Source organism: Halichoerus grypus, chromosome 3, assembly GCF_964656455.1.
Source record: "Halichoerus grypus chromosome 3, mHalGry1.hap1.1, whole genome shotgun sequence".
Classification (NCBI taxonomy): domain Eukaryota; kingdom Metazoa; phylum Chordata; class Mammalia; order Carnivora; family Phocidae; genus Halichoerus; species Halichoerus grypus.
The window spans coordinates 106,958,212-106,978,038 of NC_135714.1; the positions used below are offsets into that span (position 1 = coordinate 106,958,212).

At 36.5% G+C, this 19,827-nt stretch overlaps 1 protein-coding gene across 2 annotated transcripts in view; it reads left to right on the forward strand.

Annotated features, from left to right (window-relative positions):
* FAT4 (FAT atypical cadherin 4) overlaps positions 1–19,554 on the forward strand; it is a 175,630-nt gene extending 156,076 nt beyond the window's left edge. For both annotated transcript variants that reach the window (XM_036071427.2, XM_078069205.1), the window contains 6 exons: positions 4,049–4,134; positions 5,371–5,550; positions 6,799–6,923; positions 9,288–9,505; positions 13,914–14,175; positions 16,513–19,554. In XM_036071427.2, the coding sequence (XP_035927320.2) occupies positions 4,049–4,134; positions 5,371–5,550; positions 6,799–6,923; positions 9,288–9,505; positions 13,914–14,175; positions 16,513–18,377 (2,736 nt within the window). In that variant the 3' untranslated portion in view covers positions 18,378–19,554. The remainder of the gene's footprint in view (positions 1–4,048; positions 4,135–5,370; positions 5,551–6,798; positions 6,924–9,287; positions 9,506–13,913; positions 14,176–16,512) is intronic.
* The last annotated feature ends 273 nt before the right edge of the window (positions 19,555–19,827 follow it).

Genomic DNA, 19,827 nt, shown 5'->3' on the forward strand with positions numbered 1-19,827 from the left:
CATAGTTTAAAACAAAAATTTTTGTGCCCTTTATAATTACAAGTTTCATAAAGGCATAAGACAGAAGCAATCTTATTATGTTAATTTTTTTCTGACAAATATAGATAACAAGCAGTCTTTGTCAAAGGACAAAATTCTCCATTTGTTTTTCCAGAGTATTTTAAATCCATGTGCTTTGGGGCTTTTTTAATGACATCAGCTATAATGGTTTTTCTCCCCTCAACTCTAACATAAAATAGGAAAGAAGATTTAAACAACTTTTTAAATACAGAAATATTTTCATACAAGGAAAAAAAAAAAAAAGAGAATAGTGATGGGTCTAAAGATGACCAGATAATCGTATCATCACCATCAAGGTTAGATGTCCTGATATTCATCCACAGATATCCCCATATCCACTGTGTTGCATTCAGGGTTCTGCCAGGTTATTAGATGTAGTCTATTGAAATATATGTGAGAAAACAATAAAAGCATCAGTGAAAATTTGTGAATCATTTTCATTATATGTTGTCTTCCATTTTCTTATGCAGGTGTTAATATTCTGTAATTATAACTTTTTTCTAATATATTTAATTTATAAAATTTTTACTTAACAAAATTACCCCTAAAATTCTGAAAATAAGATCAAAACAAGAATAAAATTTAGTAACAATAATTGCAATTTAGAGCATCAATGTTTGTAAAGTAATTTATTTAAAAAATCTACTTGAAAAGTACTCATTTGGAGCTTTGATTTGATAGTAATTCAAGGTGGCTTTGTTTATTGAAAAGGGGTTGAACTGAAAATAAAAATTTGGTTTATAAATGGGAATAATATCTCCACATTTTGATATTAATGCAAAGATTAATATAAATCATATCTAAAATTTTATATATTTGATATTAAATAGGTGCTTGATAAATGTTAGTCATCCTGAGTTTCCAACAGCACTGCCCCATATAGCCTTTTGAGGTTAAAAAAAAAAAATCTTTTACTTAACCTCAATAAAGTTTTAATTATGAGTAGTGCCTAAAAAGTCACACTGACTTCAGTGAATCCTAATAGGGGTATAACAAACAAAACTTGGAAATAATAATTTTTTAGGTTAGTAGTAAGTCAGTATGTTCATTTCTGCCTGAGATTTTTAAAACCGGCCTAATACCAAACTAGTATGCTCAGAGAAGGACCTCTAGGAGAATACAGATTTAGAGAATTCCAGCATTCCTGACTATCAATTTACCCCAGCATTATCAAACCTGACAGAATTAGAACAAACGTGTGGAGTCTGCTGTCTATATTGTATATCGGGGCTTCCATGAGCCACAATGATTTACTAATAATGACAGGACCCTAATGGGGCATAGAAGGTAACTCACCCCAATCCTCCGAGCATATGTGAGATAACCAAATTGCTGAGGTGTGGTCAACAGACGTTTATGTAGAATAGATGGTTTTATCTGATGACCTCCCAGGTCCCTTTACATTTCATGAAGATTTAAATTCTATTGAACTAGCATTTGGGAGCAAGAGGGAGAGCAAAGAAAGAGGTACTGTGTGTATGCCAAAAGGGATAGAAAAAAAGTGCTTTCAGTTCATTTGTAAAGTGTGGCCATAGTCATCAAGTTTTAAAGAATACCAAATGTGGAAAAAAAATACCTTTGTCATTAGTTCTTCAGTCAGAGGAAAAAAATGTCATCCAATTTTAAAGAACATCCAAAATAAGGCCCCTACTGGATTTTGAATCTGTCATTTTCTGCAGTTCAAAGGGATTTTGTTAGAAACTGGCAAAATCATTAACTTCTCAGCTTTGAATCATTGAATAGACAGGATAGAAACATCTCAATTTACAGCAGTACTGGTAGAAAAATTCAACGGTAAGAGAAAGCACATTTAACTCTGAAGATTAAATTGCACAAGCTGCTATTCAAATAAAACTTGCCCTCTGGCGTTCTTTCTTTGTGCTGTATCAAGAAGCTTTTAGAAAATAAGAAAACTATATTAACTATTAAGATTGACCTTTCGAAATACGATGCCATTATGTAAGATGGGTTCTTTTTTTTCCTATTTGAGACATTCATAAATATCTATGTGATATTCTGTAGTTTGTGATAGCTTTAGGGATCTCTAGAATGGAGGGACACTTTGCATAGTATACAAAGAGGGATGTGTAAACATTTTGTTTTAGAAATAAATTAAAGGGAATTGTGCTTAAGTCAAATAGTCAATATGAGCGACACAAATTGTATCTCAAAAACCTGATATTGCTTTTGAGACTGAATGTCACTCAATTATTATAGAACACTGGAAAAAAATTAACTATTGAAAGAATTAACTAAATGAGGCATGAAATTCTTGACACAGAATTGGAAGTGTGTTTCCTAAAAATATTAGTATTTATTATAATTGCCTTGAGAAGGTGGCCGGGAAAAGATTTGCATGGCTCATGAGAATTTATTGTATGGAGTTTATAATCAATTCTAATAATTAACTGATAGAAAAATCTTTGAATATTTTAGCCAGTAATATTTGATGCACAAAAACTATAAATTGACCCCATTCTTTATTTTTGAAATGTAGATATTTAAGATACACTTTTACAAATGTCCCATCCAAATATAATTTTTTATGGACAATCTCTAAAAAATAATATCCACCATTGATAAACATTGGATGTTAAGGAAATGAGTCATTTCCATATGTAATGATTCAGGAAGGCAGAGAACCTGATACTTTTGCATATAAGTCAGGTGTAATGTTAGTCAACTCGCTCAACCTCCCTGTGCTGTTTCTGACATTTGCTTTGCTTTTATTACAATTAACCTCAAATGAAAACCATTCTTAAAAATTAATACTTGCATAGTATTTATATTTTTATTATATAATTGGATTAGCCCTGCTTGTGGCATTCAAGTAAATTTAAGTAGAACCCTTTACTGTTTGCCTTGGGAGAAACCCTTAGTCCTCCTGTACTTCTGGATTTGGGGTTAGGCATTCTCCTGTGATTTACTGGCCATGTTCTGAAATACCACATTGTGAATATCATCCTTATAATTTCACCAACTAAAATTAGCAAAGTTTTGTCACTTGCAGAATTTTACTGCAGTTTGGGGAACGAAGGAGGGGCATTACAATAGCATTGCAGAGCACAGGATAACATGAATATGCAACAACCTTGGTCTTAAACCAGACCACAGCCATCTCTAGTGGCCGTTGCTCAATATGGAGAAACCTGACTTCTGTCATATTCCTGAATCTTGTGACCACGATTTGATAACTCCATTTATTGATCACATCGAGTATTCAGCATTCATATGTTCTAGTAAACAGAAGAGTTTTGTCTCGGGGGTATGCATTTCTTGGAATGCAAAAATAGTTACTGTTAGTTGTAATTTAAATATTATTGGGGAGTTTCTACTGTATCACAATAGATAATAATGCATTCTAATAATGCATAAATGCACTGTAATACACTATTTATAAATAAAGATTCTTATCATAAGTGGAAGGGGCATCTAACTGACTTGTTTACTTTGTCTCAAACTTTATTTTTAATACAAGTATAATAATTTTCATAGATTGCTCTAATAGTATTTACACTGTGCTTTGAAAATATTTTTGTAAATACGACTAAAATATTATTGGAATAAGGCTTCTGAAAATCAGAACTCTAATGTCTTTTCATTTGTTAGAATAGCTGGATAATACCTTAAACAGGTTTCTCAAGATTGTAACCCCAGGAAGCTGTCCCATATGTCCCATAAGCTTCCTGTATGATATTGTAAGAGACATTAATGGCATTTATAGTTTTTCATTTATAAAACAAAGGGGCTGGAGAAGATTTTTAAAAGTACCCTCCCACCTCTTATATGTAATGCTTTCACAGTTTTAGACATGTGAAAGAAATATGTGTCCAAAATTTGATATTGTAATTGTACTATGTCATAATATACTAATTGTTATCACAATTTCAAAATCATGTCCATGTAAAAACAAGTGCTGGGTAGTGTTGGCTGAAAAGGACAATGGGGTTGGCAGAACCCAAGATGAATGTTTCCTTCTGCTTTATAGGCAGCTTCCTTAACTGTGGACTCTTGTACTGAGAACCAAGAACCAGGGTACTGCACTGTCAGTAATGTGGCAGTTTCAGATGACTGGTGAGTAAAATTATTAGTTTGATCTTTATTATTAATTGACATTAAAAAGGAAATTACACCGGGACGCCTGGGTGGCTCAGTCAGTTGAGCGTCTGACTCTTGATCTCAGCTCCGGTCTTGATTTCAGGGTCATGAGTTCGAGCCCTGCATTAGGCTCCACACTGGACGTGGAGCCTACTTAAAAAAAAAAAAGAGGAAATTATACATTTAAAGATAATTGTATTATGCTAAGTGTTATAAAAGTTTACAATAGTTTACCCTCAATTTTCATGCTGTAAAATAAAAAGTTAATAACTTGTGTACAGAATATGTAAAAATGGTGTGAAATGAAGCGGTAGAGATGAGTATAAAGCTAGAGGAAGGAAAGACTAACGTAGCCTATACTCTTTGAGATGATTCATGAAATCGTTGCATGTGACTTGGGTCCTGCAAGGTTAGGCTAAGGACCCCACTCGTTTTAAATACCTTCTCTGAAAGTTGTATGTGACAATTATCCACAGATATTTTTCAATGGCACCTCAAGCTGAAACACAGCATTATGTCATCTAAAACATAAGTGATTTTAAAAGAAATAGCAACAGAGAAAAATAAATATCGACATACCATCCATGGTATTAATTAACTTATTGACATCGTTATCATCTTGTAATGAACAAAAAATATAAACTAACATTAATAATAGAGTTGTCACTCTTTCTACTGCACTGTATCTTCCTTCTGATAATATGCTTCCTCTTGCAAATTCAACATTGTTTTATACATCCCATTTGACTAACTGAAAATGTCATTTCCATAAGTTTTATTATTTTTCATACCTTGAAAACCTAATAATCCTGTAGAAATCTGTTAGAAGATATGCACCAATAGGAAATATTTTTTTTAATTAATTAATTAATTTTTATTTTTTTTTAAAGATTTTATTTATTTATTTGACAGAGAGATAGAGAGCACAAGTAGGCAGAGAGGCAGGCAAAGGGAGAGGGAGAAGCAGACTCTCCACTGAGCAGGGAGTCCGACATGGGGCTCGATCCCAGGACCCTGGGATCATGACCTGAGCCGAAGGCAGACGCTTAACGACTGAACCACCCAGGCGCCCCAATAGGAAATATTTTCCTTCAAATTTACCACGCTATAACACATGCCAGAAAAAGTTATGTTCGCTGTTTTTAAAACTAAACATTCTACTGAAATCTATCATGTTGGAACTAATATACTTATCTTTGCTTTCTTATGTAGGACTCTTGATGTTCAGCCAAATCGAGTCACAGTTGGAGGTACCAGATCGCTAGAACCGATCCTTCAGAGGAGAGGACATGTGGAAAGCCATGATTTTGTTGGGTGTATAATGGAATTTGCAGTCAATGGAAGGCCTCTGGAACCCAGCCAAGCTTTGGCCGCACAAGGCATCCTAGATCAGTATGGCAATTTTATTTCTTACTATTTTAAAGAAAAAATGCACAAAATTTTCATAATTGAGCATCCAAAGATGAGATTATTGTGCCTAAAGCCCTAAAAGCATCAAATGTTTTACATTGTTTTGAATTTTAAATATTTATTTATAGTTGCGAAATTTTGTTTGGCATAAAATGTGATATTTAGTTAGAGAGTTAACTCTTGTTTTCTGGAGTCTAAGAAAAACTATGTATGCACGTATGCTTGTATATGCTTCACGTTACCTTAAGTAGTTGTTGGGAAGTTTATAATGACTTAAGTAGAGTAAATCTCACAGAAAAGAACCTGGCATATAATAATAATATATAAATGTTAGTGATAATGTATGCCAAAAACAATTTGACATTAAATAGTTTTAGATACAAACGTGTATATTTTCAAAAACTTGATACATTTTTAACAAGCAATAATTTGATTAATTATAAAATATTTTATTTATTGGGCCCCTCAGTGTTTCTCAAACATAGTAGGTATACTTTCACTTCAAGACTTTCTTACTTTCTGTTTCCTCTGCCTGGAATGGTCTTCTACCAAATATGCTTTGCTCTTTCAATTTGTTTAGGTCTTTACAAAGATGGGTCCTTCCTTCACTGATGAATCCAGAGGATCCAGCAACACCGCCCCCACCCCCAAAAAGCTCCCAATACTCTGTCTATCTTAATTTTCCCATAGAACTTTCTTCATTCTAACATACCCCACATTTATCTAATTTTTGTTTTATTTTGTTTTTTGACTGTATCCTCCACAAGGAAAAATAAATACTCCATGAACATATGGATTTTTTCATCACTTTACCCCCATGCTTAGAATAGTATGCTTATAATTGGCATACAGTAAGCATTCAATTAGCATCAGTTGAATGAGTTGTCTGGGAGGAGATGTGTAAGCAAATAAATATGTGGCCCTTAGTAACATTAACCAAAGATGTCCTACTCCAACAAGAATTCATTCAAAGAAGAAATTATCACCTCTTTTTATGTATTGTGTAAGATGTCATTTTGTTTAATTTTCTCCTTTGTGAATGAGGCAGAACATGTGTTACAGGACAGCTCCTAATTTGAGGAGATGCTCCAAATGTAGTTGTAACTTGAGTTTCAAAGAAGTGAGTGCATAAAACTCAGCAAGTTAATAAAAGTTTATATCTGATTTTAACGAATGCCCTCACACACTTTATTTTGTGCCTTACGAGTCTTTATTACGATTTCCTTTTAGATGTCCTAGACTGGAAGGTGCTTGCACTCACAGTCCCTGCCAACATGGTGGCACGTGTATGGACTACTGGTCATGGCAGCTGTGTCATTGCAAAGAAGGACTAACTGGAAAATACTGTGAAAAATGTATGCAAGCTGTTTTATCTTTTGCAGGATATTATAATAATCATGAAAAGCATAAATATATGCTCTTAAATATGTAATTGTATTCAAAGAATTGTTTTCATTCTAAATGCTGAAAATATTAAATGGGAATAATTGGTAAAAATATAGTGACATTTTCTACTTATTTTTTAACTTGAAGAAGAGTGATATTCTTTTAGAATTATTTACCTAAATTTTTAATTTCCATTTTATGAATTTATTACCATAGTGAACCTAATTGATGGGAATGTTAGACAATTTATAAGGTCGAGGGCTAACCCAGGTTTTGGCTTAGTATTATCTGCCTGTAGGGGATATTTCTCCAGTATATATTTCTTATGTGGTAGAAAAGTGTAAGTACTAAATGACTGGATACTGTGTTCGAACATCATACATTGTCAGTGTAATCTATTATAATTAAGGGTGATACTTGCATTTTATTTTATTATTTTATTTTTTTAAGATTTTATTCATTTATTTTGAGAGAGAGAGAGAGAGGAGGGGCAGAGGCAAAGGGAGAGAGAGAATCTCAAGCAGACTCCCCGTTCAGCACAGAGCCCATCGCAGGGCTCTGTTTCATGACCCTGAGGTCATAACTTGACCCAAAATCAAGAGCCAGATACTTGGGTGCCTGGGTGGCTCAGTTGGTTAAGAGTCTGCCTTCGGCTCAGGTTATGATCCCGGAGTCCCAGGATCGAGTCCCAGGATTGAGTCCCTGGATCGAGTCCAGCATCCGGCTCTGTGCTCAGCAGGGAGTCTGCTTCTCCCTCTGACCCTCTCCCTGCTTCTCCCTCTGACCTTCCTCCTCCTCCTGCTTTCTCTCTCTCTCTCAAATAAATAAATAAAAATTAAAAAAAAAAAAGAGTCAGACACTTAACTGATTGAACTACCCAGACGCTCCAATACTTGCATTTTAGTTTATAATTATTAGAATTGGTTTTGAGTCTTTTTATTTTTTTTATTTTATTTTTTTTTTCAAAGATTTTATTTTATTTATTTGACCGACAGAGAGAGAGACAGCTAGAGAGGGAACACAAGCAGGGGGAGTGGGAGAGGGAGAAGCAGGCTCCCGGCCGAGCAGAGAGCCTGATGCGGGGCTCGATCCCAGGACCCCGGGATCATGACCTGAGCCGAAGGCAGACGCTTAACGACTGAGCCACCCAGGCGCCCCGGTTTTGAGTCTTTTTAAATCTTTTTATTGTTATTTGCTTTTAAATGCTAATACTATTTTTAATAAGACATTAGTGGTGTTCAAGCCATCTTTCGAACATGGCATTCTCTAATTTTAAGCTGTGTATCCCACTAATCCTAATGGGGTTTCTTTTATAAAATTTGCTTTATTTTCAAATATGGAGTTACTATGCTTTATTTTCAAATATGTGATTACTACTTAAAGTCATTGCAGTTATTTGACCACTTCTTAAGAAGTCTTGATTCTATTAAAGTATGAGAATGAATAGAAATTCATGATCACATTAAGGATATAATGTAGTTGAAAAGATCTTACTAGAAGAAGGTACAATTATGTTTAATTTCAAGGATAAAATCAAAACATAAAAAAAGTATGCTGTCACATAATATTTTTTTATCATAGTGAGTATTTAGTAAGTAAGAACCCAATTATGTCTGGAATATGAAATGAGTCATTGGCTTGAGAAATGCCTGAGGTCCTTTTTTTAAATTGAGATAGAACTCACATACTATAAAATTCACCTTTATAAAGTATACTATTCAATGCTGAAACCCTTTGGAGTTCATTTGCTTTATGTCCTTTCCTTAGCTATATTCACTGTCTTCTAAAGTTCAGTAGTGTGGACATTTTATCACATTATGATAAATTATAATTATACATGACAATTACATGTAATGATAAACTAAATTCTATGTGATCATATGATTATTACTACTAATAAAGTTGCTACAAATATAAATATTTGATTGTGCACTTCTTTGTCCAAATTTGTAATGTGCTAGAGGCTTAAGATTATAAATCATTTAACTGTGAAACGTATATTCATTCGTGAATTTTGGAAGCACAGTAAAACTTATTATAAACACATTTTTCAATTCCATATTTTTAACAGGTGGTATCTCTATGGGTATTCATGACTTATATCATATATCAAATATGTTAATGAATATTGCCCAAATGATTAATGCTTCTGAATTGGATTTAAGTGTTTGAAATTAACTTACACAATAATTCACAAGTGGAAATAATTTTTTTCAAGGGGAAGATTGGGGAACATTGATTCCAAAATTTTTTTATAGTTTTTGTCACCTCTAAAAACTATTTAAGAAGCCAAATGGACACATTCATTTTTCCCTTTCTTCATTGGCTTTCAGCTATTACTCCTGACACTGCCTTATCGTTAGAAGGCAAAGGGCGCTTGGATTACCACATGAGTCAGAATGAGAAGCGGGAATATTTGTTAAGACAGAGCATACGAGGTGCCATGTTGGAGCCTTTTGGTGTGAACAGTCTGGAAATAAAATTCAGAACAAGAAGCGAGAATGGCATTTTAATCCATATCCAAGAAAGCAGCAATTACACTACTGTGAAGGTAAGATAAAAGCTAATGGTGACTTCATTTGATTAGACCGCCTGCTGTGTCATGGTTTAAATCACTTCGCCCATAATTTCTGTCCTTTTCTTTACAACCCATTAGAGTTCCGACTAATGCTGGGCACTATTCCAATATCATCTATCTTAACTATTCCCCAGGCATTGGCCAGAGTAACAAAGATCTGAATGGTTTGGTTTCTAAACACTTTTGTCTTGGTTTCGAGTAAAGACCACTGCTAGGTAGGCCAGCATAGAAAGAATTTGTTGCAATCTGTTTTGTCAAATAAAAATTTATATTGCTTTTATTTCTCTACTTTTAAACAAAGTAAAACAAAAAGATAATGTGTCTTTAAGATTAAAAAAAAAAAAAAGTCTCCAAAAATTATTCCAAACACTAATATGCTTATATTAATTGGTGGGACTAGAATAAGGAAAAACATTTTTAAATTATCTGGCTTTATTCTGGAGCATATAGCCAATTCACTATCTTTGGAATTATTGTAAGTTAAATCACAGCTGAGTTCTCCAAATAATTTCTAAATAAATTATTTTTAAACATTCTATTTCATGAGAACAATGTATTGACTTATCATTAGACTTTTACATAATATTTTCACTATAAATGAAATGCTAAACTGGTGAATAATTTCCTTAGAGATACATTTTCCTTCAGCTCTTAGCTTTCATAATTTCTATCAGTCTGCTTTCTTTCCCACAAATAAGACTTCATCTTTTAAATCATCAGTTTCTTTAGTTTAGTTATCTTGACTGATTTCTATTGATATCACTTTGATATTATAATACTACTCATAATTTTTATATGAATTTTGGTAAATTCTGAAGAACATAAACCCATATTTCCTATATTATTTTCACCTATAAATCAATGTTTTTGAAAATTACTAGGAGCTTAGTTCATGAAGACAAAAGGCAATATACATAGCAAATTACTAGGTTTAATTCACATAAAATACTAAAAATAAAAACAGATGTTCACCTCTAAACTTCAACCTCTTTATTCTTAAAATTTCTCTCCATCCAAGTCAACTCTGGTTGTTATGGTGCATGCACGTATCTTTAATAAGTAGTACAAAAAAATCTTTCTAAAATTCTCACAATCCTCATAGTTAGGTCATTCTTGACTGAGGTTGATGTTTATCCCTCCCCCACCCCAGGGGACATGTGACAATGTCCTGAGGCAATTTTTTCTTGATGAAATGTTTTATTAAAATGCTAAAAACATTTTTTTTCCTCCTTTTTCAATCTGGAGGTATTTTTTATTGTCACAGTGGGGAAGGGGCGCTACCAGCATCTAGTAGGTAGAGGTCAGGCATGTCACTGAACATCCTACATTGCACAACACAGCACCCCACAGCAAAAAAATATGGAGTCCAGAATGTCAAGAGTAATGAGGTTGAGGAACTCTGCTCTAATCCAGTACAAAATAACATCTTCAGGTTATAACTTTACCTCCATTATTGAAACAAAGAGCCCAGTTCAGAATGAATAAAGCTACTGCAAAACAAAGCCCATTGTATTCTATTATTATTTGGTGTTTATAATTTGCACTGGAAAGTGTATCAGAACCTAAGAAAGTAATGAAGTCCAGAAAGAAGTAAACCTTCACAGTCTATGAGAAACACTTTTTTTATATGCGTTGAGAGGCTTTGACATTGAGGTCTGTGCATTATCTGTTAAGCTGCTTTCCAAGTCCTCGTGCCATTTAAATGACATATGAAATATTTCTTTACATTATCTCTTTAAGCCAAGAGATACAAAATACAATGTGGTTGAAGAAATCAGAGACAGAACTTTTTTTTTTTTTTCCTTAAGGAAGAAGCTGAATGTCAGGATCCATTTTTGTCACCATAAAATCTTGCATTTCCAACAGGACAGCAGCATGCAACTTCTCCAGATTTTCTTACATTGGTAGCATGCACTTAGAAAGAGATTTTTTTTTTTTTTCTGAAGGAAAAGTAAATGCTAATGAATAAAAATAATGACTAATACAGACCAAAATGCACATTTTTTTGGTATGAATATTTTGAAAAGTAGCTTTTTAGAGATTAAGGGGCTTGGCAGGTAAAATAAGTAGATTAAAAAAACAGTGAATAAGGAGAACAAAATAGACAAGAAGAGAATGGCTGTTGTAAGTAAGCAGGCAAGTTATTTGGATGACAGGAATACGGTCTACTTATACAGGCTAGGAAGCTAGTCAGGAGGGACTGTTACTTTTCATTTAGCTTATCGGTGACTAAGGCCCCTGGTTTTCTTCTTTCTTTTTTTTGGCTCACTTTCTGACAGTTTCTTTCTTTCTCTCTTTTTTTCTCTTTTTCTTTCTCTCTTTCTCTCCCTTTCATTCTTTCTCTCCCTTTCTCTTTCTTTCTTTCTTCTCCTTCCTTCCTTCCTTCCTTCCTTCCTTCCTTCCTTCCTCCCTTCATCAATCCACCTCTCCCTTCTCCCTCTCTCTCACACACAAAGGCAGCTAGATGATATTTTAAAAAAAAAAGAGAGAGTTGGGTAAATAGGATTTCAAATGATTGGAGAGGAGAGTATCAGGAGTGGGTAGCAATAGCAATGTGAGGAGAGAGGAGAATATGTAGAATAGATAGAATCTGTTCAGATAAAAAAGAAGTTAGGTAGAGAGAATTTGAGATAGAAAAACAGAAGGAAGCATACTTGTGTATAATTGTGTTGACGGTATATTTAAAGTATTTCACAAATCTCCCTTCTTTTACTGCAATTGTGTATCTCCATATTTGGAGTTCTGTGATACTGTCAGATGATGGACTTTATGTTTGTTCCAAATCAATTCTATTGTTTTGGCATATAGTTCTTTTGTTTTTGTTTTTGAGTGAGGCCAAGTGTAGTGTACAGGGTTGGGATGAGGGACTCAGAGCTCTAGATTAAAAAGTAAATAAAATAAATAAATCTGTGTGTAAATCAAACCAAGCAAAAAATTAGCATAAAAATGAGCATGATGTTTTCTAAGTTAGGAAGGATATAGGAGCCCGGGAGAGTGTTATTGGGGAGAAGCAAAACATTAGAAATGTTACAATGGGAACTTGTGTTCTCATTCACCAGACTCCATGGTGTATTCTAAAGACTCTCTTATCAGAGCTGATGAATAAAAGGGATGCCACGGTTTGATCAGGTAGGAGGGAAACGCAGAGCTGGGAGAAGGCTCTTCCCAAGAATTCTTTCCAAAAGGACTCTGGCTCTACCCAAAGAGGGGTTGCTGTTTTTACTGTGTGTTTCATGAGACATTGCCCATTTGATGAAGTGTTATTGTCATTTAACCACAACTTTCTTTTCTTTTCCCATCTGAGTTTGGTACTGAAATATATTATTATCTAGAGAGGCCGCTTTAATAAAATAGTACAATAGGAATAACGTATGTAAATGTATTAGGCATATTTTCCACAAAGCAAAAATGAACTGATTTTTAGTTCTACCAGCTGTGTTTGTTGCGTGTAGAAATAGCATTTGATCCGAGTGACAAAATAACCTATCCCTCCTTTCATCCCTGTCACTTGATACACGGTGCCACTTCATCCCCCGGCCCAGGCACCAGCTCTGTCTGGCAGCATGATGGGATTATGCTCTCTGAACCAAATGTTCATCTTGCCTCATAAATTATTTCATTTTCTAAAGTACTCAGAATACTGGAAACTTGGTAGCTGGAAACTGGAGTAGGAGCATCCTGTTACCCAGTGTTCTCCTGGGCAAAGTCAAAGAAACCAAATACCCCTTAGATAAATTATGAAAGGCAGCCAAAGTGAAGACCTGCCCAGACACCTCATTATTAAGAACTCACTCGTTATTCATCATAGTTTTCATCTCAATAAATGATATAAACAATAGACATGCTTTCTTCTAAAATTCCAGTGCGTTAGAGATGACAGATGAAAGAATTTCTTTTTGTCGATTTTCCCAACTATGCTTCATTTTTACCTCAGCATTGATGTTTCTTTTTGCAAGTAGTTTTAACCTTTTTTGATCACTCTGGACCATTTACTAAACTGACAGATTTTTTTTTTTTTTTTTACGCTTGCCATTGTGATTAAATTAGAAGTAATTAAAAAAAAGGTGTACTTTACTTAAAATGGTTTTTCACTCCATTATTATCTCAGTCGGGTTCTGGAAGATAATTTAATGCATCTTGAAAAATTAGGTATGAATATAATAACACCTTGCAAACTATTGAAACAATCGAATGTGAAGGTATATGTTATCTAAATTTGTAGAAGCAGTATGGGTTAAGTGTACTCTGATACAGCCAGACTCTTCAGCTAGTCTGTTGGCTTCAAATTGATCATTATTTTAAGGTTTCATTTTATTTTGATTCTGTTTTTATTCAAGCACATCATAGTTTAATTGTACATTCTTTTTAATACATTTTACAGATTAAAAATGGCAAAGTCCATTTTACATCAGATGCAGGAATTGCTGGGAAAGTGGAGAGAAATATTCCTGAAGTGTATGTTGCCGATGGTCACTGGCATACTTTTCTAATTGGAAAAAATGGAACAGCCACAGTACTGTCCATCGACAGAATATATAACAGAGATATCATCCACCCTACCCAGGATTTTGGTGGCCTCGATGTGCTCACTATATCTCTTGGAGGAATTCCACCTAATCAAGCTCATCGAGATTCTCAAACAGGTAAATGCTTGTGTTGAGCAAAGGAAAGGTAATATTGTTCCCATCAAAGTAGTTGGACTGCTGAAAATATCCATTATGCAGATTCTAAGACTATCATAACTATCCTTAGAAAGCCTATATGATTGGCCGTCACTTGCTTTAGCCATTTGCACTTGCTCTACCAAGTTCATAATTCAGCCCACAGTGCTTCCCTTGTCCACCAAACATTTATTTATTCATTAATTCACTTACTCATTCATTTGTTCACTCACATGACAGATATTTTATTGAGCCCCGTACTTGGCACTGGGAGTACAATGGTGGACTAAATAAATAGCTACTCTCTTCACATGACACATGGCCAAGTAAGGAAGACGAAAATCAATGAAGTCATTATACAAGTAAATATATTATTTTAGAATATAATAAATGTGAAGAAGGAATATAGAATTCTAAGAGATTTCCAAAAAAGGAAAAAAGGGAAACTTGCCTGCGAAAATGGCATTGGCACTTCAATCTGAACTATAAAAATGAAGATGGGAGAGTATGAAAGCTTAATTGATATTGATAGAAACCTTAACAAAAAGTAGATTAAGTCAAGATCACAGAAGCTGGCCTATTGGCATATTGGAGACTGATGTCACAGGTAAAGGATGAAGTTGGAGAATGAAGCAGGGCCTTCCAGACCATGTCACATTTTTGGTCTTACTCTCAGGACAATGGGAAGTCACTAAAAAAGTTCTCTTAGGAGTGTCAAGATTAGATATGCAGTGATATTAAATATCTTTCAGGTTACAACATGGAGAATGCATTGGAGGAGGACAGGAGTGCACTTCCATAAATTAGCTGGGATGATATTGTTGTGATCTAGGCAAGGTATTGTGTGAGTTTTTAACTAGTGTGGTGGCAAAGGAGTTAGTAAGAAGTGGATAGGTGAGAAATTCTTTAGGAATTAAAATAAACCAAACTGTTGATGGTTTTGGTGAAATTCAGGAAGGTTTCTGACTTGTGAACTAGAAGAAGGGCAGTGCCACCAAAAGAGGAAACTGCAGAGCAGTGCCGAAAGAAGCATGTCTACAGGAAATATCAAGATGGTGGTTTGAGACCTTTGGGGTTTGGAACACCTTTGCGAAAGACTTTTGGATAGGTGGACTATAATCAGAAGTAGACACCAGCTGGAAATACATACTAGGAGTTAGTCGAGTCAAGCAGGTAACTGAAGTACGGAACGTGGATGTGATAACCTAATGTGAGGGTGTGGAGTGGAAAGAAAGCCTAGAGCCTTAGCTTAAGCAACTCTGGGAGTCAGTGGTTGTTTAGAGGAAAATGAAACATAAAAGAGACTAAGTCATAGAAAGAAAATCTGGAAAGTAGGAACAAAAGCAGATGTTACAGAAGCTCATGGAAAAAGAGTGTATCGGGGATGGAAATACCACTACAGTGGAAGGATACCAGGAAAATTTAAAAATGCAGGGGAGAGTAATAGACTTAAGGCACAAAAGTAAAAGTCCAGGTCATAACTTGTTCTTAGATACTTAGCTTATTTTAGAATATGGACGATAATTCATTTGGATGTTGTAGGAAACAAACCAATGTAAATCATACTCTTTTGTTAGTGTCAGAATAGATTCCTGGGCTCTCGTACAGGAGCATGAACAATATTAGCACATCCAAGTCCAACAAAGAGTTTCTCAACTTTAAAAAAATAATAATAATTATTTGCCTCTAAGGAGCCATTTTAGATGGTTTTTTCTAACTTCTGCCGTTCCCACCTCGTGAAGTGTTCATGCCATAGTTACACTCGATATCCGCGCTCTAGAGGACCATAAAGCATTGTAATAGCTTTTTCTTTTGCTCTCCAGGAGGAGCCGATGTTCTGCTCCTTGGGAGCAATATCGCCTCTATGGAGAATGCATGATATCTAATGATTAAAGCTATTTTTTTTTGTTGTTCTTTTTGCTGTTGTTGTTCTTTATAAGTATTTCTTAATACCTTTTATTTCTATGTATTTCTATGTATGCAGTTCTTGGTCTGTAGACTATAAAAATAGGACAAATAGATAAATAAATAAAAAGAGGGAGAAAAAGAAAATCCAGGCTGAGTCATTCATGAATTTTCAGAAAGAGCAATATCTGAGCAATTCTCTCCATACTTTTGTCACGGAAATCTTACATACCTTGAGCTATGTTGTAAGACGCACAGAGTTACCGTCTTCCGACTGGGCGATGGCTCTGAGACCGTGGTTTCTAAGCTCTCATGACATGACTGTGCAGCTTCTTTTTACCAGAGTCCCCGAGGGCAGCGTTTTAAGTCTTGGTTTTCTCTACAATGCCTCACAGCTCCTTCTTCGTCCCGCAGGTTTTGACGGCTGCATTGCTTCTATGCTGTATGGTGGCGAAAGTCTTCCTTTCAGTGGGAAGCATAGCTTGGCCTCCATCTCTAAGACAGATCCCTCCGTGAAGATCGGCTGCCGCGGCCCGAACATTTGTGCCAGCAACCCCTGCTGGGGCGACTTGCTGTGCATTAATCAGTGGTACGCCTACAAGTGCGTGCCTCCTGGAGACTGCGCCTCGCACCCATGCCAGAATGGGGGCAGCTGCGAGCCAGGCCTGCACTCTGGCTTCAGCTGTCACTGCCCGGAGTCGCACACTGGGAGGACCTGTGAGACGGTGGTGGCCTGCCTCGGAGTCCTCTGTCCTCAGGGGAGAGTGTGCAAAGCTGGAAGTCCTGGAGGCCATGTCTGTGTTCTGAGCCAGGGTCCTGAAGAGATCTCCCTGCCTCTGTGGGCCGTGCCTGCCATCGTGGGCAGCTGCGCCACCGTCCTGGCCCTCCTGGTCCTCAGCCTGATTCTGTGTAACCAGTGCAGGGGGAAGAAGACCAAAAGCCCCAAAGAGGAGAAGAAACCGAAGGAGAAGAAGAAGAAGGGAAGTGAGAATGTTGCTTTTGATGACCCAGACAATATCCCCCCCTACGGGGACGATATGACTGTGAGGAAGCAGCCTGAGGGGAACCCGAAGCCAGACATCATCGAGCGGGAGAACCCCTACCTCATCTACGATGAGACTGACCTTCCCCACAGCTCAGAAACCATCCCCAGCGCCCCCTTGGCTTCTCCGGAGCAAGAGATAGAGCATTACGACATCGACAACGCCAGCAGCATCGCCCCTTCCGACGCGGACATCATCCAACACTACAAGCAGTTCCGCAGCCACACGCCTAAGTTTTCTATCCAGAGGCACAGTCCCCTAGGCTTTGCGAGGCAGTCCCCCATGCCCCTCGGAGCGAGCAGTTTGACTTACCAGCCTTCCTATGGTCAGGGCTTGAGAACCAGCTCCCTGAGCCACTCCGCTTGCCCAACTCCCAACCCCCTGTCTCGCCACAGCCCAGCCCCGTTCTCGAAGTCCTCCACCTTCTACAGGAACAGCCCGGCCAGGGAATTGCATCTGCCAATAAGAGACGGAAATACTTTGGAAATGCATGGTGATGCCTGCCAACCTGGCATTTTCAACTACTCCACGAGGCTGGGAAGGAGAAGTAAGAGTCCTCAGGCCATGGCCTCGCATGGCTCTAGGCCGGGGAGTCGCTTAAAGCAGCCAATTGGGCAGATTCCTCTTGAGTCTTCTCCTCCGGTAGGACTGTCAATTGAAGAGGTGGAGAGGCTAAACACCCCTCGCCCTAGGAACCCAAGTATCTGCAGTGCAGATCATGGAAGGTCTTCTTCAGAAGAGGACTGCAGAAGGCCGTTGTCCAGAACAAGGAACCCAGCAGACGGCATCCCAGCTCCAGAATCTTCTTCTGACAGTGATTCACATGAGTCTTTCACTTGCTCAGAGATGGAATATGACAGGGAAAAGCCAATGGTGTATACTTCCAGGATGCCCAAATTATCTCAAGTCAATGAATCTGACGCAGATGATGAAGATAATTATGGAGCCAGACTGAAGCCTAGAAGATACCATGGCCGCAGGGCTGAGGGAGGACCTGGGGGCACACAGGCAGCCGCACCAGGGGCTGCTGACAACACACTGCCCTTGAGGCTTGGGCAGCAAGCAGGGAATTTCAACTGGGACAACCTTTTGAACTGGGGCCCTGGCTTCGGCCATTATGTAGACGTTTTTAAAGATTTGGCATCTCTCCCAGAAAAAGCAGCAGCAAACGAAGAAGGCAAGAATGGGACAACGAAACCGGTCCCCAAAGATGGGGAAGCGGAGCAGTATGTGTGAACTTTATGTACTGGCATTATAAAAATCGAAAAACAAGGGACACTCAAACCTTTGTAAGGTTGCCGACTAAGGAGGGTCCCGTTTGCAAAACAGGCCAGTATGGACTGGTGTTTGGAGGGAAACTTTAAAAAATAATAACCACAATGCTGCTGAAACAGACTCAACGCAAGTCTTTAATTTAAATATGCTTGGTTGAATTTATTTTCCTGCATGCATCGTATTTTGTAACTAGTTATGTGGCATGCAGCCTTTGGAAAGTTTTCTCTTATTTACCAATGTTTGATTTGTGATTTTTTAAAAATCAATACCGTTGCCATTGCAGAAATGAATTTGTGCTTTCTCAGTGGGGTATGTGTATCGTTTCCATTGTATTATCATTGTTATGTTTTGCATTGCAAGATCCTTGAGGTTTAAGCAATCCTTGTAAAGTGTAGAAAGGGCCCTCCTATCCTTGAATGAAAGACTAAGTATTAACACTTCAGAATTATAGATTCCATATTCGATGTTGCTCAGAAATGTCTGATATTTGAGTTAAGTTTTACATGACAGTGGGTACTAAAGTTAAGTCATTTTGTTCAGCACTTTAGAACTTTCCTACAAAATCGTGTTAAAACTTCTGAGTCTTTTTTTTTTTTTTTTTTTTTTGTAAACCGTTCCGGTTTCCTGACCTTCATCAGGCTTCCACTAGGAACAAAATGACTGCGTCTTAGAACACTGCTCCTTTCCTACTGTGGAATGATATTCTCAGCGGCACTTCTCAGAGACACTTTTGGAAGTTATTTATTGAAAAATGTTCTATGCTTTTAAAATTTTAAAGAATCGACCTAAAGAAAACCTATGATTGGACTTATTTTTCAACCACTTAACATCTGTCCCAAGTACCCAGTTTTTATAATTTATATAAAGTCAGTTTTCAACTCTTCTTTCTTTCCACCATTTTGTAGATCATTTTTTAATACCGTGTAAAAACTTTTTTTTTACACCTAAGCTGTGTTTTTGATACTGATATTTTCCTATGCTGAAATGTTTTCTTACTTTCAGGGAAGGTAAGAAAATACTTTTTTTACATTTGTTACTTATGTAACGTTCATATTTTTCACATTTTGATATTTGTAACATACTGTATGCTTTCTACTTGTAAATGCCAACAATAGAATTAAAATATTTATTTAAAATACTTTGCATTCATCGAGTGATGTTAAATTTTCATCTTTCTATACTCTTTTATGTCCAATTTGAATAATCTCTACTTGTCAATAGGCAAGGTGAACTATGAATGGGCGACATCATTTTCTTCTAAAAAACCTCAGTGTGGATAATTGCCAGAACAGATATTTTAAGGTCACTTTAGTACATTCCTACCTGTCAGAGTTCTTGAAATTCCCTAGGGCATAATGAGTCTAGACAAGATTTTGTCTTTGGGGATTAACTTTGTTATGAACCTGGTTTA